The sequence below is a fragment of the Papilio polytes genome, unplaced genomic scaffold, assembly GCF_000836215.1.
Source record: "Papilio polytes unplaced genomic scaffold, Ppol_1.0 DF822067.1, whole genome shotgun sequence".
NCBI lineage: Eukaryota > Metazoa > Arthropoda > Insecta > Lepidoptera > Papilionidae > Papilio > Papilio polytes.
This window is the reverse complement of record NW_013527137.1, coordinates 5,210,507-5,238,454: the sequence shown is the minus strand read 5'-3', so window position 1 is coordinate 5,238,454 and position 27,948 is coordinate 5,210,507. Positions and strand designations below refer to the sequence as shown.

At 33.1% G+C, this 27,948-nt stretch overlaps 1 protein-coding gene across 1 annotated transcript in view; it reads right to left on the bottom strand.

Annotated features, from left to right (window-relative positions):
- Positions 1–2,876: 2,876 nt before the first annotated feature.
- LOC106106876 (homeobox protein unc-4) overlaps positions 2,877–27,948 on the bottom strand; it is a 25,863-nt gene continuing 791 nt past the window's right edge. Inside the window, exons 2-5 of the mRNA XM_013287536.1 lie at positions 27,878–27,944; positions 13,423–13,595; positions 4,019–4,158; positions 2,877–3,665 (exon numbers count right to left, since the gene is read on the bottom strand). Coding sequence (XP_013142990.1) covers positions 3,146–3,665; positions 4,019–4,158; positions 13,423–13,595; positions 27,878–27,944 — 900 coding nt within the window. The 3' untranslated portion in view covers positions 2,877–3,145. The remainder of the gene's footprint in view (positions 3,666–4,018; positions 4,159–13,422; positions 13,596–27,877; positions 27,945–27,948) is intronic.

Genomic DNA, 27,948 nt, shown 5'->3' with positions numbered 1-27,948 from the left:
TTTTAAAATCGCTCAAATTATCCGCCAGATGTTTACCAGCAGAGCGAAATGCCGCCTTTGACATCAGATATCCGTGAAACTCCAGTACAGCAATGGCCGTGACGCCTCAGCCTGCACTCAATGAACGAATGACGAATGAACGACAATTTTCGTTCACTCATTTTTGTAAGAAGTAACGATTCAATTGATTGTGCGTTTTCATTGCCATTGATCAGCACCCCTTAAGATTTGTTGACAACATTTGTTGTAATGTCAATTAATAGCATAAAGTTTCTATTTTTAAATCTCACGACAATGGAAATTTGCATTTTACTAAATAACAATTATAGTTTTGGAAATCCTTTTGTGACTGTAATTGACATCAGTGTTCAATTTGCATAAAACGATATGGTTCTTAATCTTACTTCTTACTTAATATTATTAATGCGAAAGTTTAGATGGATGGATAGATGTTTGTTACAGTTTGTAGCGTAAACTGCTAAACGGATCTCAATTGAATTTGGTATAGATGTAGAGGATAGTCTGGAATAACACATAAGCTATCTGGTCTGGAATAACGCATAACCAAATGCCTTTTAGGTAAATTTAATCTAGATTGGTTATTCAGGAAACAATATTACCATCATTAGCCTTTATTTGCCCACTGCTGGACATAGGCCTTAACAATACCATCCACGGAATGCGGAAACAATATTCAGATTACTAATTATAACTTAAATATTAACAACTAAAATGAAATTATGAACATTTTATTTTATTATTTACATCTGTCAAATTATCAATTGCAAATGTCAAAATGACATGACAACCTTGGCTTTCTTGATGTTGGCAGCAACTTATGGTCTCTTTCCGACATTAGTGTTTTATTCAAAATATTTACCCACTAAGTTTAATGGCGTGAAAATATATATCCTAAATCGTGACGTAAGTGTAGGGCTTTTTATTAAAAAAGAATTTTTCAAAAATATGCTGCAATTGCTGACATCTTAGGCAACAAAGAAGTGTGTGTTTACGCTTTTTTATAATAAGTATAGATAATTAATGTGGAAAATTTTATGTAAATATACATTGTTATATTATTCTAGGAGTTTAGGTAAATAAATACGTTTTATTTCTGTTTTTATGACGTTATATTTTGATTTAATAAGTTACATAATATACTTTTTACATCTTACATCGTGTGATAATTAATTTACAAATATTTATCACGTCTCGTTTTATTTCACTTTATAACATAAATTAAACTTAATTATTTTGTACCTAATACAAATTATTTTCAGACTACAATGTACATAGGATTGATGTGTGAAATGTTATATGTTAAATAATGCACCAATAACTACAGTATATATATAGCTTATTTTATAGTATAACAGTGTTTGTCAATCGTAAAAGTTTATCGACATTTAGGGCCTGTCCCACTGGCCGATAGATAGCTTAAAAATGACGTCACTGTCAAATAAGGGAACAAAATCCGATATTTCCGTCACATAACACATTGGATTGTTATGACAATTTGGAATTTTATGGGACAGGCCCTTAGTTTTCCACTTTTCATCATAGACAATGGCAAAAGAGATGGTTATCGATGTCCATAGACATCCACAGACAAACTGTAGATGCGTTGATTGACTTATAGAAAAATATACACTTGTTAAAAGACCCTAACGGCCGAATATTGAACCAATTGAATACTTCACTTTGTAAGCTGACACTTACAAGTTAATGAGGTTAACATTTTAATGGAATTTGGTGTTATATATTAAAATGCCGTTTCAGTATTCGGCCGTAAGCCAAGTTTTACAGAAACATTGCCATCTTATGAGATAAAAGGAAAATTTGCTTGTTACTTAATTGTAGTGTTAATGTGCTTGTTCCAGCTTTTATAAAACTATAAATAAAATTATTAAAAGGTCAGTCGGAAAGAAAATAAAAAAATAAATATCAAATTGATCCTTACTGCCACAATCGTGCATTTATCGATTACTTAAGAAAATTCTTCGTGTACTCATACATAATGGACACTCAGCTTTCCTCAGTGACCGTTAAATAAAATGAGCGTGGTATCCATGTAATTAAAATTGTCAAATAATAAGAAAATAAATAAAATAAACTTGTAATAGTTAAAATGCTATTCGACATGTAAATTCTGTGCTTATTATAATTATTTCTAGGCCTATATAATTCATTTTTTAACCTTACATTCAAAAGAAAACTTTTACTTCTTAACAAAAAATATGAATATGTTCTTAGTTATCTATCAGGTTTATGATATCTAATCCTAAAATATTTTAAAATACGATTATGTACAAAACATTAAAAAATAGTCTATTGATTTTGGTCGTAAAGGAAAGATAGAAATTATTATAACGTTTAGAAATAATATTATTACATCTATTCATATTTTATTGATGAATTTCTGAACGATTAGAACACCTTTTTTTTTGTTTGTACTTTAAATATTGCGTAGCTTTCTATTTTACTGTTAATAAATATATCGTGAATGGTTTTGCACGTGTTAAACTGAACGCTTGCAAATCTCTTGCTCTCAGCAAAAATGCCAATAAACCGGCCCGCCATATTGTTTTCCTCTAATTGGCCGTCTTATCGGCGGTCGCGCGTTTTGCATCCATTAATTACTTTACTTTTACGACGCAAGATTGTATTTCTTTTCAGAATAATAACTGATTGTATTTGCGTCGTCATATTTGCTTTGTATTATTTGTAAAGAAATTCGTTACGCAATTTTCAAATCATTTCAATATGTACCAATATTAATTATGGAATATTATAATAATTTGGTTAAAAAAATAACAATAAAAAATCTATAAGTATTAAAGAAAATAAATTATAGTAAGTTCAACAAAAAATATTATTGCCCCCAAATAAAATAAAACAATCAATGTAACATACAAGACGGAAATAAATACGGAGAGACGCTATTTACACTACGATCTATATATTACAAAACTCCTACAACTAATATTCACACTGGATATGTTAACTGGTACCTAATAGTCTTTACCGAAGCACTAGTGATGTACCATAATTATATTTAAAGCAAAGGAACGTTCCAATAATGCCTGTTTGATGTTAATAAAAATCGGAGAGCCTCTGTAGCATAAATCTAATTCTATAGTCACTTTCACGTATTAAGCAACGATTCTATGCTAAATGGATTATGTTTTCTTGTTCCCCCGTTTCTCGACATGTCTTGTTCCGTAGCTGTGCCCGTACCGCTCAGGTCTAAGGAGACAGCTCTGCCAGAATCGAAGTCGAATTTCTCGAAGCTGGCTCCACTCGCACCGAATTGCTTGAAGAAAGACGGTTGCGGTTCTGGTATCGGACTGAAGTTACGTCCCGAATGAGCGTCCGATGTTGAACTGTCGGAATTGTTGATAGCATCTCCTCCAGACGGTGCTCGCAGTCTTCCTGATAGAGAGAAGTCTTCGGGTCCGGAGTCATGACAGGAATCTCCTCCAACTACATCGATCATGCTGTCCTCACCTTCCACGTCGCCATCAGAATCGGAATACAAGCCGCTATTTCTGTGTTGTGCCAAATACTCCGCTTTTAAAGCTTCCAAGTCAACTGCGATACCTTTAGCTCGTAGTTTCCTTGCTTGTCTCTCTAGCGCTTTTGCCAGTTTCTTTCTTCTTCGCGCCCTGGTGGTAAAATAGGGCCTAATAAGTATAGAATCTCATATTAATACCATAGAAGTGGAGTGCCTACGTTAGGCGAGTTTAATCGAGCCATTCATGTTCTTATCTTTCACTGATTATGGATGACAAACAATCTCAACAATGTTTAGCCACTAAACGCGCTTAACTATGGGCAGCGAAATATGAACTTGTATGGTACATGAAAAAACGTAAAATAATCACTATTTTACGTTTACATTAACTATCTAGCTGAACTTAAATTTTAGTTGAAATAGTAGAAATTGATTTTAGTGTAATTTACTAAAACAAGATGATTCCAGTCATATAATGCGATAGTTTATGTGCAAGTGGTTCACCTCTCGCGGGCGCGCAGTTCATGCGGGGGTATAGGCTCCCCGGAGCAGGACTGTGGGTGCGCGTTGTGCGCCGGCCGCCCTGGACCCTTCTTTGTGTGCTCCTTCTTACGCCACTTCGCGCGACGGTTTTGGAACCATACCTGTTGGAACACAAATATTGTATGATCATTTATTTTTTAAACAGATAAGAGACTCGAGTCTCAATATTGTTTTGAAGACTTCATAGAATGCAAGCTAAAGGAAATGTTTCGACGAGAAAGTTGAAGATTTTTTCATCTGTTCATCTTTCTCATTTTTCTTTTTTTATATAATATTTACTTTGTGTATATTTACTAATATTTCCTTTAACCATTCTAACTAGGCTCTAGGCTTGTGCTAGGATATGGTTCATGACAATAGTTAAATGGCGGGTTTCGAACCCTCGATCGCAAGATCGGTAATGCGTACCCAAAACCATTAGGCTATCTAATTACTTTGATTTAAAAAAAAATAAAAAAAAACATACAGACGAATTGAGTACCTCCTTCTTTTGGGAAGTCGGTCAAAAACAACCCCCTAGTAACCAACTAACCAGGTTTCTAAATACGGCAGTTATAATGTTATATTAATTAATAACTCCGTAAAGATCTATCCGTGACATTATACAAGTCGGCGAAGCTCTTAGAGGGCGTTAATAAAAACGCATTAAGATACACCCGAGTATGCAAAGCAGAGTCGGATTGAGACGTAAAATTTGATTGCACCGACGTATGGGCATGCTAATGTCGGGGATCGTGCGCGCGCATTCGTCGCACAGCCGCGCCCTCTACAAGACATGCCGGCACTTTGCATTTAATCTGATATGGCAAGGATCGCGATGACAGTGACATCAGTGTAGGGATGTCACTAACAGGAAAAATTTTATTGTTTTAACCAATCAGTTTTAGCACAAATAATTTTATAGGTTAGCTATAGTATCTGCCATATGGTAAGCAATTTCAAAAATCACACTTAAGCCAGTTAATAAGAATGGTAAGAGCTAATGTCGATATGAACAAAAGCTTAACATTTCTTGGCGTATATTGAAGAAATAATAATATCTATACTAATATTGTAAATAGGAAAGATTTGTATTTTTGCATGTATTGAAATAACACAAAAATTATGGGCCGATTTCTTTCTTCCACCATTAAAAAGCTATGTTGTCAGGGAGTAACATAAGCTGTGTTTTTTTTTAATTTCACGCCGGTGAATTACAAATAATCTTATAATTCAGATCAGCTAAATCTGTCATACAATAGGCAGTGTTGCCAATTACACTAAGCCAGTAAAGAAAACGTAAGAGCCAATGTTTTTATAAACAAAAGCTTATCATTTTCTGGCGTAGATATGTATGTTGACGAAACAATAAATAGTTAATAAATAGAAAATTCTAGAAGCAGCTCGAATATTAGATAAATATTAATTCCGCTACTCATCAATAGATGACGCGACAATAACATTCCATAAATGTCAAAACGCAGTTCAAAAAAAAATACAATCGTCCCCATACTGGCAGTTACACAGATAAAGCATTCAACGGAAAAAAAAAGAAAACCAGCGATTCCCTATAATTTCGTAACAGTTCAAGGAACATGTGCGAGACATAATTTTACGAGCGACCCATCGCGTTTTATAGCAAAGGATACATTTAACGATGCCCCCGCTTTTGGATTAATTTGGATTAATTTAATAAATTTTTATTATGACATTTTCATTTTTTGTGATGTCGGCATTTCTGAAGGCAATTAAATTCATAGAACATTAAAATTAAACGCTGACAGTTATGGTTTCGTTTTTGTTTCTTTTTACTGTTTATCGACGGCCTGATCGTTTTTATTGAATTTGATAATGATGAAAGAAAATTAATTTTATAAGTAATGAAGATCTTTAAAACTATTAAATCGCGACAGAAATGTTTAGTTGATAGAATTGTACTTATTAAAACTTGTGACGCATTATTTAATACTAGCTTTCGCCCGCGCCTCCGTCCTCGTGGAATAAAAGAAACGAAAGGAGTACCCTACCCTATGTGTTCTTTCAGAATATTCTCTACATCTATACCAAATTTTATCGAAATCCGTGCAGCCGTTTATGCTACAAACTCAAACAACCATCTATCTAAACTTTCACATTTATAACACTAGTAATGAAAGTATAATTGATTCAATTTATTGCGACATTTTTTATTCATTATTCAATTTAAATATATTTGTATTCGTAACACTGTCAGTACAGTCAGCTGCACAGTTACTACCTATAAATTTACAAACATTTTTAAGCTTTCGGTTTCAAAATACAGAAGTCTAAAAAGCCTGTAACATTAGTCGCACACAGACGGATTTGTCATCGACATTTTTGAAATCGAAGGTGTATACAAGTTTCTGAAGCTTTGTAAATGTACTAAGTGTATGAAGCTGACTGTACCTTATCAAGTTACTTTAAATAATATTTTCATGAACACTTCGCAATCATTTTAATAATAACAAATTACCTAACATCTCTCCTTTCATTTTAACGAACAATGTAGCTCGTGACGAATTGTCAATAGTAAATAATTACAATTCTATTTCGTACATTAATCATGTTAAGAAATCGATTTGTTCGCCTCTAATTAATGATTAAATTAATAGTGTTTGCGTAAGTAACATGTAAAACTTATACAATAAACACTGTATACATTATAGAATACAAGGTTTTGCCCTCGACTTGATCCGCGTGAAAATAAAAAAACAAAACTAAGTAGCCAATGAGTTCTTCCAGACTGTACTCTACATCTGTGCCAAATTTCATCGATTTCCGTTCAGCCGTATATGCTAAAAACTCTAACAAACATCTATCTAAACTTTCACATTTATATTATTAGAAAGAACTAAGGTTAGCTGTTGCTTTTGACTTGGTCATCTTGGAATTAAACAAGCCTAAGTAATATATTAATAAATTAAGCCTAAGTAAGTACCGCATACAAGATGTAATCCAGTAAAAACCCAGTCCAGTCCAGACGCAGACTACTAGGAACAAAAATGGACTTAAAGACGGACAAATAAAATTGGTTTTTCGTTACAAGTCGGACAAAATCATATGTACGAATTACGATTTTTATTTATATTACACACAGACATACCAATTGTATAATTAACTAGCTGTTGCTCGCGACTTCGCCCGCATGTAATTAAAACATGTAGCCTATGTTACTAACAGATAAATTACCTTTCTGACGTTGAAAGAATTTTTAAAATCGGCCCAGTAGTTTTTGAGTTGTTTCAATACATACAAAAATAACAAATCTTTCCTCTTTATAATATGAGTACAGATATAGATTTAGTAATACAATGAAAAATAAAAACATATGTAATTGATGTTCATATTTCTTTAGAACAGATTGCGTTCAATCATTATTGGATTTTACGACTTTCCTTCTGTATAACTAATGTTTTGATTTAAAATACTTAGATACAGTATAATTGGTATATTAAATCTATATAAATTACTATGTTTTATTTTTAATGTACGCAAAAGACATTAAACAAGCAACATAAAAACTAATATTATGGTTTATTGGTTGTTCATATCAAACGACGGCAATAAAAACTTATTAAAATGTGTATTTACAAGAAAATATAGATAATAATTTATCAGACGATTTGTTTATTCAAGTAATAAAAAACTTTATTAAGAACGGCTATTGTGGACTAAACAATATAATGTAGTTAGACTAAATAATTACTGTTGCAGTTAGAATATCCTCACTTACTTCGTAGATTCTGAGTTCCCGGTCTAGTTGGTTGGTTGATGAACTCTTAGCAATATTAAGACTTGTTCATCTTCATACTGTGGTTTCAGATTTTTTTTTGTGACTGAATGGCCACTGTTTACCTTGAAGTGGCATTTACAGATTCACCGAGCTCTGATGGCGCTTAGCCTAAACCTCGTTTATAAGTAACTAAACTCGAAGACTCCCTCAGGAGCCTCGGTACGAGCCGTTACTTCATTATTATTACCGGATTGGATGATTTCAAATGTATATTTTAATAAATACTGTTAAACATAAAAGGAAGATGAAAACAAATCAGTTTTAATCAAACGCATTCGTCTCTCTTCTAATCGAAACACATTGATTGCGGAATAGGATCGCACTGGCCGGTAATAGCCATCGGTGGGTTGTTCCCTCTTTTAATGAGCCACGTATATCGCCACCCCCTGACCCCACCCCACCCCCGAGTCATTAATACCCCGCTCCCGAGGGAGGCGCCGATGTTTTACTTGTCGGCTTCCCAACTTTGCCGAAATGTGATTTACACGATTTCTGGAACAGCCTGTATCTGCGGCCACAAAAGTTATTAAAGTTTAAGTAAGTTTTGATTGATTTATTTTATAGAGTAAAACGTATAAGTAATACGTATTTAAAATTGTAATATTGCGTATAAGTGCAATGTGTTGCTTGATATAAGTTTTTTTTTAGATTACATGAGAATATCTTAGCTTAAGTTTTATTATAATAGCATTTTATAAGAAAAACAAGAAGTTCCCAAATCTATGTGATTTGTTCCGCTGAATTGCCTACTTAAAGCCAACCGCGACGTAATGAAATTCATACGAAAACGATTCGCGAAAATCGTATCGTGTACACAATTGACACTTGATAGGGTTACCATGATGTGGTATATTATACCTATTATATTCCTGAATGTTTAAATATTTTACAGTAATTGCTATTGTTTATAAATTCGTTAATTCATTAAAAAAATATATTAATAGAGGTCTATACATTAATATAAATTTTTCTTGCAGATAACGCTTTGTTAGGTTGATGTTTTTGTTGTAAAGGACTAAAGGAATTGTCAAGATTTTATCTACGTCTTATGTGTAATTTACAAGTCAAGTTGCATTCCGAATAAAAACAACAGATTATATATATCCTTTAACAATCATTAATATTTATAACGAAGTAAAACTTTACTTTTATACTTTTTACTTTTATTTGGGAAGAGTCTCAATTTTCTTTAAAAAGTATGTCAACCTAAGCTATGTTACGAATGGTGTAAATAAGACCACGACCCTCACCGATGTTGTAGCGATACATTTACTTCTATTTAGGTATGTACTTACATCCCCTTTGTTGGGGAAACAACGATTTCCCTTTTTCCTGTTTATCGAAACTGTAGCGGATTTTCTCTCGGAGTTTACGCACAGATTATCTACAATAAAACTATATGATACCTATATCTTTGTTTAAATGTCTTTTATTCAATAATTACTTCTAATTAATTATTTACATGTTTTAGTTAATTATCTTTTTTTAAACGTAAAATAGATAGCATTTTTACAACTTATTGTTGATAATTGTATTGAGCACCTGAAAGTAAAGAAGGTTCTGGCAAAACCGATCACTTAAGAAAAAAAACTCTACGTATATATAATATATAAAATATGTTGGGCAAAGATAATATTAGTATCAATTTCGATTTAAGATTGAATAAACCGTACAGCTAAATTTCAAACACAAGTAGATCTCAAATAAAATATATTTTTATTTCTAAGATGACAACCCTAAGAACGGGCTGTCTATCTTTTACCGCTAAGCCTAGGGCGGTAAAGCCGGCTCATGTTTGATGGCTGCTCACAGAGGGAGAGGACAACAAGCGCTCTAAGTGTAAGACAGAGAGGGAGGGAAGGCTCTTTAAATTTTATATTCTATCCGCATTTTGTCGCCTAAGCGTTCCATTTAGTGTTCCATATTTAAACATCGCGGTTTTTTCTCGAGTGGGGAACGTTGCGCCTTTTCTATTTTTCTTTTTTTTTCCTTAGGGGGGTGTAACCAGCCGACGCCGGATGTGTAAGGAATACTGATGTGTGCGTGCGACCGCCGACGCCCTGTTAGGGAATGAAATTGGCATATAAATGTAAATTTTATGCTATGAATTTTAAAATGAAGTCGATATACTTCGACGCTCGAGGCGCGCCCGTTTTCGTAAGTTTCGACTCGAGCGGGGATGAAATTAGATTAGAATAAGCTACTTTCGGGTAAAGAATGAGGTTTTAACGACCGTACCTTAGACCCCTTCGTGCTTTTGCTACCTTAAATTTTCTCATACGAATTTTCTTTGAAATAAATCTAACACAAATTTCCATACTACTTATACAGTGTGATCAAGAACGTCTGGAAATTCTCTACTTCACATATACGTATAAAAAGCATTAAACGATAAAACTTGTTCAATCTCGCGAGGACACAGTCCTTGAACGCACGACAGAAAATAGAGAAATCAGAGAGAGAGGAAAAAATCCACTTTACAGACGCAAACAAGTCACTTTAACTTTATTGAGCTGTAATCGAATTGTGACGTGGTTCGAGCTGCGAGATCGACGTCGGAGCGGATAGACCTGCAGCCGTCCCTATCTGACCCTGCCATTTAAATCTATGCTATTCAATCGTGCCGTCTCGCTCGCATCCCAGGGGTGCCGGCGAGATTGCAATCTTTTGATTTATACCAACTATTAGGGTAGTCTGTCTCTCGCAGCGCGATGCGCCGATAAGAGCCGGATACGATCGCGGACGATCTTATTATAGAAACGGATTTGTTTCACTACAATATGAACATTTGATAAAATACACATACTTATTAAGTTCACAACCTGCTTTTATCTCTACTCAATAATACGGTTCAAAAAATCCTTTAGTGAAAAGAAATTTTTTTAAAGTTTCATTAGTCAAGATCGAACGATTGGAAAAAAAAATCGATAACGATCGATGAAAACTTGTTTCATTATTTCGAATAACTCTAGGTTTTTCAAAAGAGAGCAGAAGGTGAAATATACATGTGAAATTCAGTGAAAACCTACTCTAAACAAATTAATTGACACCCATTCGTTAAAGATTACACACGAATTTAACTGAAACTTAAATTCAATTCTTTGATAGCATTTCAATGGAATGGCAATCTAGCAATTAAGAGCAAAGCCAAGCTTCGTGCAATTTTTCAATTATATTAAGCTGTTGGAGCGACTCCAAAAGGCTTTTATTAACGAATATAAATCAAAGGCTAAATCGAGCGGCTGACTCTGGCAACATTGGAATATTAAAAATTGAGAATTCAATGGTCTGTATACGATGCCATATTTTATACGTTAAGGTTGGTCACATTTTTGCACTAAGAATATTCAAGGTGTCACTAAGAGCGCGGGCTTATTTATGACTAAACAGTTGCACAACTGTTATGCGATTGTCGATTGTTTCGCAGCCAATTTAACTGTTTAGTTTAAAAAAAAATCGAATAGTGAGCGCACCTCCATATTAGCTTATAGGAATCAAAGAGTGACTAAACAGTTTAGTCAAGGTGTGTGCGCCCTTCGTATTTGCATTTTAAAACCTTTAATTTTTTACATTTATTGTGACGAGTTTTGAACTAGATTCTAATATACTTGTCAAACGTAAAATAATCAATTCCAATGGTGAATTATTTTCCAGAACATATTTTTTCAGTTACATTATTTGTGTTAAAAGAAACCGTCTCCATTGAAAGTCGCATTATCTAAGGTCGAGTATTCCATTTCCTAAAGCTTATATAAAAAGTTGCTTGACTACCCAAGGGTCCCCGATGGCCGCTTAGCCCGGGAAGGTCCGGGAAAATAAGGGAAAACGTCCCTCATTTATATTGAACGGAAACCGAAGACCGCACTTATGTGCTCCGATATACCTTTATCATATAAATCAATGAAATATTTTTTTTATAAGACGCTTTTAAAAAGTGCATTTTGGATAAAATGTCTATGTATATGGTTATTGGCTATAACAGTAGAAATTCTGTATAGTTTATAACCTTCCGACTACACTAATAGAAGATTTTGCAACTATAACAAGGCGTATTTCAATATTAGTGATACTAGTTTTTGCCCGAGACTATGTCCGCGCGAAATTTAAAAAGTACTATGTGTCCCAGATATTGTTCTGTATAGCAAATTCCGTTGAAATAGATGAATTCGAAATTTTTAACAAAAATCGATCCGTATAAAATTTCGAATTTATATCCATTACTTTCTTTTCTCAGATTCTCTTTTCTATTTATTTCCAAAAATTGTAATCCTTTAAAACATTTGGTTTATATGATCGTACTAGCTTTCGCCTGCGACTCCGCCCGCGTGTAATTAAAAAAAAAACAAAAGTGAGTAGCCTATGTGTTCTTTCAAACTGTCCTCTACGTCTATGCCAAATTTCATCGAGATCTGTTCAGCCGTTTAGACCACAAACTCTAACAAACATCCATCCATCTAAACTTTTGCATTTATAATATTAGTAAGATAGTCCTGGTATAAATTTTAAGAAACATGAAATATTCATAGTAAGTATTAAAAGATTGCCATCAAAGGGTATAACCGTCCATAGTGGTAGTAAAAATTTAAATTAGTTACGTCAAGAATTAAGACGTTAGGCGTGAAAATTAGCACCAACTCCCTTCACAAGTCGGTCTAAATATAATTATAATAACCCCGAGCAAAGGATAAACGCATTGTTTCACCGTTATAACTTTATGTTCCTATTTAATACGTGTTTCCTGTTCGTGCTAATTCATGTAAGAAATTTACCGTAAACGAATAGTTATTACATCTTTTTACGGGTCTACACTTCATAAATTCTTTATATTTTAGTCGTAAAATAGCTTTTGATGATTGTAGATTGCATAAAAATAAATATAATAAAAGTATAGACACAATAGGGCACAAGCAAGCAGTCAATTCTGGTAAAGTTAGGAAAGCAGACGCATAATTTATACGGAAAGAGGAAGACCTATGCATCACCTTTCCTAACATAATCTAAATTTATATGTAATTCTAAAGTAATATCTATACTAATATATTATAAATAAACATACACTTCTTTGTTGCGTAAGATGTCAGCAATCACAGTATGTTAAAATTTCTTTTTTTAATAAAAAGTCCTACACTTACGTCACGCTTTAGGCTATATGTTTTAACGTCAATAAACTTAGGGGGTAAATATTTTAGATAAAAAACCTTATGTGGGAAAGAGACCATAAGCTGCTGCCAACATCAAGGAAGCAAGATTGCCAAGGTTTGTCATGTCATGTCATTTTGACATTTGCTGTTGATAATTTGACAAATGTAAACAATTAAATAATGTTCATAATTTCATGCGGATAAAGCCGCACGGGAACAGCTAGTTAGATGTAAATGCGAAAGTTTAAATGTGGATGAAAGGATGTCTGGTATAGTTTGTAGCCTTGGCTGAATGTATGTCGATTAAATTTCGCATTGACGTAGATGATAGTCTGGAAGAACACACTTTTGTTTTTTTTTTAAATTCCACGCGGACGGAGTCTCGGGCGAAAGCTAGTAACTGTATAATTTTAAATGTTATATGAACTTACCGCAACTCGACTCTCTTTCAAATCGAGTCTCATAGCGAGTGCTTCTCTCATAAAGACATCAGGGTAATGGGAGGCAAGGAAAGCTCGTTCCAGCTCCTCTAGCTGCCATGAGTTGAAGTTGGTACGCGACCTCCGCCGTTTGCCGCTGTCGCCGTCGTCGTCGCCAACGCCACCTGGTGCAAACGTTTGTCTATGATACATTACATTGTCTATGATTCGAATTGACAGTTTGAGTTTTTTTAGTCTAGGATGTCGGATAAATGGTGGAAAACATGTTTTAAAAAAAAATAGTTGCCGATATATTAAAAAATCCATATTGCAAAATTATACAGACATTTAATAAAGAACAAATAGCTAATTTTGGTAAAAGGTATTTTCCCTAATCAATTCACAAGTTCAAATTAAGATATCGCCATCACAAAACCGAGAATATTCTCAATCGATTGAAATGAACAAGACATAATCGTAAAAGACTTCGGCAGTCAACAAAACTCCATTTAGACAATTCCTCGGCCGTTAAAACAAAGCCGCGGCTGGGGGCTCATAAAAAAGAGATAATCTCTAACAAAGCGTCAGAACAAGTTTTTGTAAAATAGAATATAATTTCTAATTTTCTCTGGGTGATTTTAATTAAAAATGGCCCCGAGAGAACGAGACGGTACGACCGCTTTCAGTTAGGGGTTGGAAAGGGACGGCCATAAATTACCCACTTTGACTTTAGAGCAAAATAAATTAGAAGTGATTAAGAGAAGCGCGCTTCTGTTGTGCTGAGTATATTATTTTGTTGCTTTCAATTTATCTAAAGTGTTTTTAGATTGTAATTACTCATAAAAACATCTATAACAATAATCAAAAATATGTTTTTCTAACCGTCATAATTAACGAACCTACCTAAAAATTATATCGTTTCACATACTAAAATGACCAGGAAATCATTTATATCGATAAAAAATTAAGTATTTCGATTTTCGATTCCCATCCCTAATTATGTCACAATGACATGACACACATCTTTACATGACGTAACAAACTGTTATTTCTATAACAGTTAATCATAAAGCCATATATTAAACTCAATTAACTAAGTTGTGAGGAAACGACAGCCTTTCTCACTATATCAATAAGTTGCGATGTCGCCTTAAGAGAAAAGATTAAATCACGCATGCTAGAGCGAGAGAGACGTATCACCATAATGAAAGGAGTGAGAGAGATGAGCGAGGTTATTGTATTAAAACAAACGATCGCCTTGGGCCCACAGACAACAGTTTTGGCGCGCTTTAATTTAGCCAGCCTGCTCAATGTTTTAATGTCACCAGGGACGGGGAGGGGGGGCTTCGGGAGGACTCACTAAGTATCTATTTGAGGGTTGTATAACGCGGCTAATAAATTCCGTGCAGTTAATATTTCTACTCTGTTTTATACAACATACCGCACGGAAGTTTTTATTGTTATTTTTATTTATTTTTCTGTTGTTTTGGGTAAATGTTTATGGATAGAATTTAGTTGATATGACAAGAAGGTGTTTTACACTTTTCTTTTGTTTTTTTTTGTAGCATAAACAAGGTTACACAATCTACAAAATAAAAGTTTAGCTTCATTGATTTTAAAGGATATGACGTCATTCTAATCGCATATTGTGTGGGTTAAAAAAATTGGTTATGATATTTCTAAATCTTGTTTAGAAGTTAATCAACTTTTAAAGATTCCCCGCTACAAATAGTGATAATCTGTTACCGCAAAAATAAAATATTTACAGATTATTCTTTAATTAGCATTGGTAGGATAATATTTGATTGTGTAATTCGCGTTATCGTGTCCCGCATCACCCGGAGTGCAACGCAGCTATTCAATAAAGGCAATCGCATTCTGCCTGTCATAAATCCATTACATGACAGTACAAGGGAATTGATAAACTGCTCGCCTAACAAATTGCTTGCAGTTTATTGCTTTTATTGAGCGATACAGATCTTTATTTGCGAGTCTTTTGATTACTGTTATTTGTCATTTTATTATCCAATGGGAAGAGTTTGTTCAGAGATAATAATATTGACTAATATACAAAGAAACTCAATTCCTTACTCTATGACAATTAGGGAAGAATACGAACCATGGAAACTTAAACACATATCATACACACACAGAACACAGAATAGAATTTATACATTTGTGCATTTATATATTCCTTTCTCTATAAAATAACTTTGTTTTCATTTCATATTTAGGATATAAGGAATAAAAGTTTGAGGTATAAACTTAACAATTATGTTTTTTTAGCAATGTCTTATTTAAAATTATGTAATTTGTATTGTTTTTGTTAAATACATTAAAATGAATAATAAAATCCATCTGAAGCAATAATCTGTTGACATAAAAACAAGATTTTTTGTAATAAATGTCCTTAAATTATATTTAACATAGTCACCATCGCCAGAAAGGGATAAAAGGTACAATTGTTGAGGTTTCAATTTTGGAAGATTTCATTCCTGTTCTAGTTGTACTTCCATGAGACGAACCAGATGAGTCTGAGACTTCATACTTTAAACTCAACTAATTTCTGCCACAAAATGTCGCTATGGAACAGACATACGTATTTCTTGTGAGTTTAAAAAAGGTTCTTGTGATGGACCAACTTGTATCTCGTTGAATTGCTCAATCAAGATGTTATTCTCAGAATCAATACCCGATAGGGCATCAAAATGTCTTTAAATCCCGTTGAAATTTTATCGATAATGATGTATCGTTGTTTAAAAAATTACTACTAGTGTGTACACAGCTCAACTTTAACCGATAATCATGTATCGGCAATGTTCACACTAGTGGCCGATAATTACGGTTCTTGGTGCACCACTATTTCGGAAAATCGGTTTTATAGCCTCCTCGAAGCGAACTATACGATGTTTAATGGCGACGTGTCCTCAGTACCAATTATTTTTATTTTTACTAAAGAGTTTTACGTCTCGTTGAATTAATAACACTTTAGTTAAATGCACAGAACTCGTAAAGACACCTTGAATGTATAATGTGCAATATAATGACAAAGTTATTTTTTTTTACTTCTTTAATGAAAAAGGCAATAAAATATTATGACTATGATTGAAATCTATTTTTAGTTACGAAGCAAATAATCTACAATTATAATAAAATGCTGTGAATTTTAAACAGTTAGGGATAAATTACTACTAACAAAAAGATAATAAAAATTATCACAATCTGCGGTTTTGATTGATAAGAAAAAAATGCCCTTCATCGTCCATCACACAAAGGTAAGGAAAACGAATTGTACAGCACTCTCATACTTATTAAATCGATTAAACCGGAAAATAAGGACAATCATGTTATCCAAACAATAATTTTTAAAATATACACATCAACAATGTAGCAAATTTGATGCAATTAACCCTTTTTTTTACCGTATTGAAGACACTTATGTAAACATCAGGGTACAGAATTAAAAATGATTACCTCTCCGAAGCGCAGATTCCTAAAAACCTGACGAGGCGTGTGGTGACCGCTTGTAATTTACTCTCGATCCCGGGAAATTAATTTCCGAACCAACCGCCAATAATAAAGTCATAATTTTGACTTAAAATGGGTGACTCGCTGTCAGGCCTGACACGCCTACCAGGGACGAACTTTGGGTGAATAAATGAGGACAAAAGTGAATAATTGCTGTAAATTCGGATTCCATTGCTTCAATTATTATTAAGAATGTTAACTCAATCATCGCAAACATTATTTTATTTTCATGGAATTCACAAAATAAGTCGTTTTAAGTTGTCTATAATATTTTTTTATCATTAATTAGTTTGGACTAATGTTAAAATGCTTTAATTAAAATAAAAAGGGCAACGCAACTTTGTGTGTCAACAAAATTAAAATGTTCGAGTCCGTCCCTGATCGGATCGATGAAGACATCGGAAAGAAAAGTGGGTTCATTATGAATTCAGTGCACCGAGTGCTTCCAAGAAGTGCAGACGTCTCGACCTAATTGAATTTATTTAATGTCTCGTGCTGCCAACGGATTCCATGCAAAACGTATTGTTGCATGAAATACATTTAATTGAATCCGAATAATGCAATAGAAAACATACTCTGATTGTGTACAATGTAACCTAAGAATATGAAAATTTTGCCTGGGTGTTCTATTTTTAAATTCAAATGCACGCAAAGAAGTTAGTTCCGTATTTTTCCGCAATTTGCGAATGTTTTTTAACTGGTCAGACTATAATCATTTTTTAATCATCTGTTAACGTCATCACATAATTTAGTTATAATCTGTGGCGATATGTAACAAACGACGTTTGAAATGCGGGAAATTCCCTTGTATCGTCTACATTGACAGCTCATTTGCCGCGTATTGCATTGTGAGTGATGGTTGGCTATGATTAGCTCGAGATACCGCCTTTCATCACTAATGCTAAGTACGTATCATTAAGTTATAACTTAATATTCTAACATATGCAATACCAATAGCTATACGTATACATTTTCTCGTGATTACAAACAACAATCCAATGAAAATTTTCCTTATTTTATGAAAAAAATATGACGTAACTTTTACTTTACATGACTATTCATTTTATGCAATAAAACTATATGCAGACCGTCACTGAAACGACATTTATACATAATAGCTTCTTAAATGATAAGTCAATCTTAAACGATAAGTTCTATTAAAATTTTGACTTACAAGCGGCGTATTTATTTATTTAACATTCGTTTCAGTAATCGGTCGTCACAAGCGTAATCTTTCCTCCTATCCAGGACATTTAAAGGATAAGCCTAGGACTAGACGCATCTTTAATATGTAACACTATACTTTTGTTTAAATTTCAATATTACTTTCTCGTCGCCATACCGATGTTCCCTCAGGAACTATAACTCAACGAAGCGCACTTTGTTTCACCCTGTATTCATTACAACGAGATTTGATCACGTCACCTCTAGAAAGATGTTATTTTATAACTAGCTGTTGCTTGCGACTTCGTCCGCGTGAAATTATAAAATAGGCTATGTCACATACAGGTAAATAAACCTTTCTAACGGTGAAAGAATTTTTAAAATCGGCCCAGTAGTTTTTGACTTATTTCAATATATAAAAAAAATATAATATTAGTACAGATATACTCGTAGATACCCAAAACACAATACCGTAAACAAAATACACTTGTATTTGGTTTACCCTTTATACCCTAGCATTTGCCTGCGACTCCAATGCATGATAAGAAAACAAAAGAAGCCTCTATCCGAATCCCACCCATGCAAATTTTCATCAAAATCCGTTGAGCAGTAAGGTAACAAACTCTAACAAACATCCATCTAAACTTCAGCATTTTTAGTAGTAGTAAGATTCCGATAAAAACCTGATAACACATATTTCTTTAAATTGTTGACAAGTGATTGTCTCAAGCCTATTGCAATATTTCATAAATTTTATAAGCTTTAAAATACAATTAGAAATGATACCTACCGTTTATTAATATTAACTAAACTTTTAATAATAATAAATGAAGGTCACAAGTCTACGAATGTCATGAGTAATGGATAATCTGTCTAGGAGTTTATAACAATGTCGGTAGAGTCCCTAGGGAGGGATAAATCTGGGCAAGGGGGACCGCGCTGCTCGCGTGTAACTAACAATTATAAGTATACCACAACATGGTATTATAAAATTTGTTTATAAGCAACATTTAGTTTAGTAATCTAACTATTTGAAATCTTACTAATATAAATGCGAAAGTTTAGATGGACGGATGGATGTTAGAGTTTGTAGCCTAAAAAACTAAACGGATACCGATGAAATTTGGCATATTCGTAGAGGATGGTCTGGAACAATATATAGGCTACTCACTTTTTTTAATTCCACGCGGACAGAGTCGCGGGCGAAAGCTAGTAAAATACAAATTGAGTAACGGTACGACGTTTAAGGAATGCAAATGGATTAAGTGCTTAGATTGTTACATAAAGTTGGTCAATTTTACATAAAAAATACATATCATGCAGTGTAAATTATCTACAGAAAATAATTTTAAATAGTGTTTCTTACAGATTTTTACATTTGCTGGTGTGGAGAAAATTAAGAGAAATATATATTGATTTATTACATTTCAGTCGATCACACACGTTTCTCAAAGAGATCCTCGTGTTAGAAACCTCATTCAAAACTCGTGGGACCTTATGTTTCCAGCACTCGTGGTCCTCTGTTGGGTCTACTGTCATCCAGTAGGATCACCTGGACTTTGAGAATCACTAGTATAAATATCGATTGTTGGTTTCAGGTTCGAGGTCCACTATTAGATTTATCGGTACACTTAGATAACGTAAACCCTAATTACAAAAGTCATTGCTCATTGTAGCATTCAGATTGACCGACAGCGCCACCTCTCGCCCTCAGTCAACATGGGGCACGAGGCGTGACGCACGGCTTCATTTTATGCTACATTAATACTGTCGAGGGTTGCAGCCACTTTTTAATGGGGTTAGTTATGGTGCGGGTACATCTCCCGTTGTTCAGATTAAACCAGAATAAACAAACACAACATTGTGCGTAGAAATGCTTTACTTTAAAACTATAGATTGATATTGTAAACAATTTTACGAAACGATTTTTTTCTTTGAAATGACAATTTTTTGCATAAAAGTTCAGGTGTTTCGATATTGAAAATCCATGATAATATTATCTGGAAAAAATTAGATAAATACCATAGACATCTCATATTTTTCATCTATATTAGTTTAAAAAATCCCACACATGTAATAAATTGATTACTGTTTTAAAAATATATCGCGCTGTAACGTTTAAAAATAATTTATGATTTTCCTTCTTCAATATAAATTCATATATTAATTAACTTTTAGATAAAGTACTAATAATAAATAGCTAATCTAAATTACAATTAGGCAACGGCCATGGGGAAATATGTAAACAAATTTCGATAATTTATTCATCCGCCATACGCGACCGTGATATTAGTTATTAGACATTTTTTTCGACAAGGAAAAAAACATGGGTGACGTTTTTTTCTAACAGTCCCACGTTTTGAAACAAAGATTATAATCGATTTGTTACAATTCGCACATAGCAATTATTTTGTAGTTTATTAATGAAAGTGGAAAAAATGCGAATCATGATTGCTATCGTTTTTATAGGCTTGCAAAGGTCGCAAAGCTGTTTGCGGCAATTAAGTTTTTTATGAAAACGTGGCTAGTAAAAAAACAATTCATGAGAACAATTTCAATGTGTTTTGATAATATTAAAGACATCTTTTCCCATAAATATAAGATTCTTCGGCCATCTTATTAACTGTGAATTAGACTACAAATTAAGTAAAGTATTGCAAGCTTAAATTCTGCTAAAAATACCAAGACTGTTTTCAGCAATGCGGATAAAGTGGAACAATATAAATTAAAATTTAAAATGAAACTATTCATAAATCTTATTATTATCCGTACTTTCAATTTATACATTATTTATATATCTACTAGCTGTCGCCCGCGACTTCGTTCGCATGGAATTAAAAAAACAAAAGTGAGTTGCCTATGTGTTCTTCCAGACTATGATCCGTTTAGCCGTTTAGGCTACAAACTCTAACAAACATCCATCCATCTAAACTTTCGCATTTATAATATTAGTTAGATTTATTTAAAGTCACTCAGCACATATTACATTCACTGTCATATTTTATGGCACTTCAGCTTTCGTCTAAGTTCCTTGACAGATTTGAGTATCCTAAAATAACGCCCATGGGTCCAATTTCAGCACTACTGTACCAATAAACCGCTAAACTATTGGACATATTGGCGGGAAATCGCGCACGTCTCCCGTGACCAATTCCTAGAAGGGGTGAGGGGTAAAGGGATAAGCAAATAGTAAAAAAGCGACTCGAATTTGACAAATGCATGTTTTGGGCCACGCGGCGGGCGATTTGACACGCGTAGCTTGCGCTCCATCTAGGGAATTACTTAATAAATGTTAATGTGCTCTGGTTGGAACAGATTTTTTAATTAAATCCTGTTTAAATACTGCCTAACTGTATTAACTAAATTAGCTATATGTTTTAAATAAATAACATGATAAAATAAAAGTAAATCGAATAAACCATATACAACTAAAAATCTTATATATAAATAACCTCATTTACATAATATTGGTTGCGACTTTGTCCGCTTAAAATTTAAAAAATATAGCCTATGTTACTCACAGATAAATTATCTTTCTAACGGTGGAAGAATTTTTAAAATCGCCACAGTAGTTTTTGAGTTATTACAACACATACATCAATACAAATCTTTCCTCTTTGTAATATCAGTATATAGCTTTCATTCGATACTCCGTCCGCGCGGAATTAAAAAAAAACTTTAGGTATATGTACTTCCAGACTAATTCATAAAGATGCTTTGTATCGTTCTGCAGACACCTTCTAACAAGCTTCCATCCTTTTAAACATTCTCATTTATATTAGTACAAGTAAAAAAATAAGTATTAATTTATTGTATTTACTATAAATATGTTTAAGATACAATACCAACAAAATACAAATTTCACCTAAATATTGTTACCTTTGAAATGCCCTGACATTATATTATGTTAATATCTAATATTAAACTAACTTCAATTTCCTAAAACAAGCTAACAGCTGCATCTAACAAAATTAGTTACCGTCCTTAGGTTTATTTAGACTGAGACCCTTTGCAAAGGGTGTGTGGGAAATGAGCCCTGAAATTAGACGTCGCGGTCGCGTCGCGCACCTTGCCCACATCGCTAACTCTTTATTACTGCCTTTTCTCACTTGTAGTAATCAGATGTTTTTGTTATGGAATGTGATACTTGTAAAAACATATTTTATCTGCTACTGAATCCGGTATGCATTGCAACGCCAATGTCAAAGTGATCTCAAAATGCAATTAAAAATTGAAATTATAGACGGACAAAGTTCTCTGACCCGGTGAACTTAGGTCAAACTAAACGATAACACAAGCGTTCTCTTATCAGTATTTAAAACTTTTCATAAGATCCTTGTACTATGTTATGTCATGTTTCTTTTTAAACCATTTGGCATACTTGGATGTAGGTTATACATACTTTCCGACAGGAGCAATAGTAGATCTCTGGGCCAGAAATCTTAGTTTTACTGTAATAGAAAAGAAAACATTTTTTGGAGCATTATCCAGGCGTAGTATTCCTTTTTGTTATCTAGATTTTTATCCCGTTTTATTCAGAGGCTGTTAAGATTTTTACATATGATAGTATATTTTTTTTTATTAAAAGTCGTCTGTTTTGTAATAATCATTTTATCTTAGCAATACAAGAAGTGTTTGTTAACCTTAAAATAACTCTATTCGGTCTTGTAAAGCGAGGGTTGTTTTGTAATTTATTTCCCGTCGCATCACCCCCCCGACGGTAGCGCCCTCTCTGATGCTCTTTTACTTGTTACCAGTTTATTAGGCCATTTAGCTGTTATGAGCAGTTTTGTTTACTTTGAACAAGCGTTTGTTTCACACAACGATGTTTTTGCTATTATTATTGTAAGGTCTAAAATCAAAACGATAGTTTCGAAATAGATAAGCTTTTGAATATAGTTGTCTAAATACTCTTTTGTAATACTAAGTCGTAGTTAAACTTAGTACTGGGAAAAAATGGTTATTTGTTAAAATAACTGTTAAGTATGTCATGTAATAAATCATATAAATATATAAATATTATAAATGCGAAAGTTACTTTGGATGGATGGATGTTTGTGAGAATGGAATTTGGCACAGGTTTAGAGCAGAGTCTGGAAGAACACATAAGCTACTTTTTAACCCGGGAATAGTTAGGGTTCTCGTGGGATTCATTAATTTAGTTTTTTAATTTTTACTCGATCATTCTGCAACGGTTCAAAATATCTTATTGAAATTTGGCACAGATATAAAACATAGTCTGGAGTACACATGGGATAACGTTCATCCCCGAGAAATGTCCGGTTCCAGAGGGATACGTATTTTTGTTATTTATATAGTTCGTATGTTTTCTAATACCACGCGGACGAAGTCGCGGGCAACACCTAGTCTTAAATATTACATAGCAAATACGTTATATAAAATGCTCTATTTCCACATAGTTCAATGACCTAGGCTTTGCATAATAAACACGTCAAAGACAAACTAATAAATAATAAACTAATTGGAATACAAATATTTTATAGCATTCCGATACGTGTCCTGTAAACACGCGAATTAATAAACTATTTAATTATTAACAAGCTCGTATATCAAGTGATAGAAAACGCCGCGGCATTGTAGCGTTTGCATTGCTAATAATATTGCAATGTTTATTATATGTACAATGATAAGGAAATAAATTAAGATAAAATCCTCACGCAATATAACTTCTAATAGTCTTGTAAAATAGTAAATTGTATTTATTATTGTTCTTTATGTTACTTCAGTAGTTTTAAAGAGTAATCATTTATAGGAATAAGAATCTACGTAAGTATTAAGTAGTAAAGTAGTGTACTGGTGCCTAGCACGAAAATTTTCAATATAGTGTTATTGATCGGTGTCCTTTATGCTATTATATTATAGTTAAGACCTAATAAGGTCCTAGGTAGGTAATACCATGACGAACAATGTTTTAATTTTTTTCTTGTTATTGCTCCAGAACTTATTTTAGTTGGTGTTTAAAAGCAATACTACAAACATTTGACTATTTTGTACAATTGAAAAATTGCCAATTTTATTTCAACATTTCAAATATCATAAAGAAATGATTGATATTTTCATTATAGAGCGAGAAAGAATTAAAAAAATATATATCTGGTGGGTCGTGCGTCATCCAAAACATAACAACATAATTCGGCTACAGAGAACTAGTGCCGACAAAAGAGTCGATAAAATCTGGCTATCGACATGCTGTGAGCGCGGGGGGCACGCGGTAACGCGGAGAGGGGGCACAGCGGGCGTCCACACCGACACAACTAATAACTTACATTCGTTTTACACTCGTTAGACTTCGCACCTTGCCTGTCGTTTATTTTTTTTAACATCTCTTATTAATATAAAAATTTATTCAAACGAAATACGACCGAGAATTCGGGAATAATGCCTTAATAATGTTAAGAACATAATTTACGACTAGACACGTGTGTGCGTCGACGCTCGAATTTGTTGTTGTCAACGATATTATTTTTAATCTGTCGAAGGTTTCGATAAAAAATCAACACCTCGGCTCGGTTCTTATTGGATTTGAGCGTATTAAGTTATGAATGATGGCCACTTATCGCTTGATTAAGCCTTTTCGTGTAGTTATGTGGGAATACTTTATTTTAATGTGATCTTCTATCACGGTATGTTACTGGCTGGATGCTAGTGAAGTCATCGTATAGCTGTATATTTAAACATTATCGATACTAGTTCAGTTCGAGTCGCTTCGTTACGCTCGGTTAGGAAATGACGCGTTCATCAAAACTGTACCAATTTTTCATTTGTCAATTACCTGTCAGTTTTGACGCAATATAACGCAATTACGCGTAATAGATCGTTCAATTTAGATTGACATTTACATGTTTATCAACGTGATATAAGAAGTCGGAAACGTTTACAATATAGGAACATAATTCGTTCGGTTTCATTGGTTTTTGGATTTCGATTCGTCAGCTATCTTAAAATTTATAATTTACATTTTTCAAACCGGTGGTTTTAATGTATTTTTTTAGAACCTTTAGAAAAATAGTTAAATCACTACTATTACTTGGCAACTTTGGCTTTTACCGAAAAACCTAAAATTATTTTTATCTTGTATACAAAGTTGCATATCGATAACATCCCTAGTTACAACACATCGAAGTTAATTCTGACGCACTGTTCCCAAAGCGTTCATCGGTTTTATTTTTATTTTTTTACGTTTAAATTTAATTTTGCATTTCATCACCCATCAAAATGCCGATTGCAAATCCCTAAAATAGATTCATAATTTAACATTTTTAATTAAATTTAGGTTAGAGTGGTATGGGCATGTTATGAAAAGGGATGTATCGCATGTAACAAGACGAATGTTAGTTATGAAGGTGGAGGGGTACACCGGTAGAGGTAGACCTAGAAAGAGATGGATGGATTGCGTGAAAGGTGACATGATCAAGAAGGGAGTGATGACTGAGATGACGGATGATAGAGTTATTTGGAGGACGAAAACCCGGTGCGCCGACCCAACAGGAGTAGGATAAGGCAGGGGAGATGATAAGATTCATAATTTAAAAGAACTATTAAAGTTACCTTTAAATAATTAAGAAAATTAATGAATAATTACTAAGAAATATTATAAAACCATAAAATAACTGCTCTACAAAGTTTATATCCATTTAAAGAACGTTGTAATAACTTCGAGCGTGGAAGAACATGTTTTTCTTATCAGAACTACACATTATAGGTATAAAAATGACATTTAAAAATATTACATTACAATCATCAGAGACATTCACTTATCGTAATTACGATGTCGCTACCGTATACAAGATTTTTTATTCAAGTGTTATTTCACTGGTATGGCAATTATTTTAACACTAGCTGTTGCCCGCGACTTCATCCAAGCAATATTAAGATAAAAAAAGTAGCCTATAATATACCCGTCTATGTCTATAAAGGTGCTGTTTCGGAGATTACCCGGAATAAACGCCGCTTACGGACACACAGACACAGACAAAACTTTTTTAAATGAGATTTTCATTGTCAGCAACAGAATACATCACCTTCCCGAAATCTAGATTTTTCTTTTTATTACAAACAGACACTCCAATTTTATTATATGTAGATATAGATATACGGAAATACTACCGTTTAGGCCTTAAGCGGTAAGTTAGCCTCTTACCGTATCCTTGCATTATAAAATTGTCTTTAAAATGTGAGCACCAACATTTAAATAGTAATTTATTACTTTCGGCACTAATATTTGTGATGAATTTATAAAAAAAAAAGAAATTAAAAAAGATCTATAAGAAGAAAATCAAGTTAGCACTGTTCCATGAACCTTATATTAGTAAATTATTATCTTATTAGATTTCACCCGCGACTCCGTCCGCATGGAATTAAAAAAACAAAAGTAAGTATCCTATGTGTTCTTCCAGACTATCCACTACTTATATGCCAAATTTCATCGAGATCCGATCAGCAGTTTAGACTACAAACTCTAACAAACATCCATCTAAACTTTCGCATTTATAATATTTATATCATTTATTTATTACATAAATGGTTGGTAATTGATAAACCAGATTCCAGTTAGATAAAATTTTAAGATCAATAGGTAGCCAACGAATGAAGGATTAATTAAATATTACAGAAAAAAAAATACCGGTTATTAAGAAATAAATATATTATTTAATTAATATTTTAAAAGCATTATACGTATTTTCATAGGTAACTACAGAACATAGTAAATTAATAGTTTAGTATTCTTAAATAACAAAATTTATTAAATAGTATAACCATCTATACTATTATAATAAAGCCTAAACACACACTTCTTTGTTACCTAAGATGTCACCAATTACAGCATATTTTTGAATAATTCTTTTTTTAATAAAAAGCCCTACACTTACGTCACGCTTTAGGCGATATATTTTCGCGACATTAAACTTAGGGAGTAAATGTTTTGGATAAAAACCCTAATGTGGGAAAGAGACCATAAGTTGCTGCCAACATCAAGAAAGCAACATTGCTAAGGTTTGTCATGTCATGGCATTTGCTATTGATAATTTGACAAATGTAAACAATAAAATAAATTTTTTATAACGTCATGCGGATGAAGCCGCACGGGAACGGCTAGTAATTTTATAAAGCCATATATTATTGTAAAGAAAATGAACAGAACTGAAAATATAAAGACTGCTAGAATAGCCAGAAGTATTTATTGATGGTTTTAGAAGTTTTGTTACACGTTTACACGTAACAAGAAATTAATTTTATCTATCATTTAAAGTTTAAATCGTGAGTTTTCCTGGATTTTGATATTCTTCATTGATAATAATGCTTATTTAAATAATACATAAGAGAAAATCCTCAAAAATAACTGTAGGTTTTCAAGATTTAAAAAATATAATATCTTATTGACCAAAATATAAACTTGGTTTATAAATAATTTTTCTCTAGAGCTAGAGTAATAAATATTTGTTACTATTCATCACTTTAGTTTTTTGTTTGTTTGTTAGGTTTGTAATTTTACCGGCGGTAAATTATTTTCACATCATTAACCTATAGTTGACATTGTACTAGTTTAAATATTTTGTTTATGGACAATTTTGTAATTAAATGTAATTAATACCGATATAACATCACTAATATTAATGTGATTTGTAGTGCAATCTCTTCGCTTATAATGTAATCAGCGTAGAGGACTCGTATTAATATTAACGCGCATTGTTTTGTAGCTTGTATGCGGGAATTTTCCGTTATGGGCAGCTTTATTCGATATATGTGTGGTTACCTTTAGTGCTGGCTCCGTCCTCGTTAGAGTCCTCGCTGGGCGGGCCGTGTGGCGCCCTCAGCAGTGGCTGC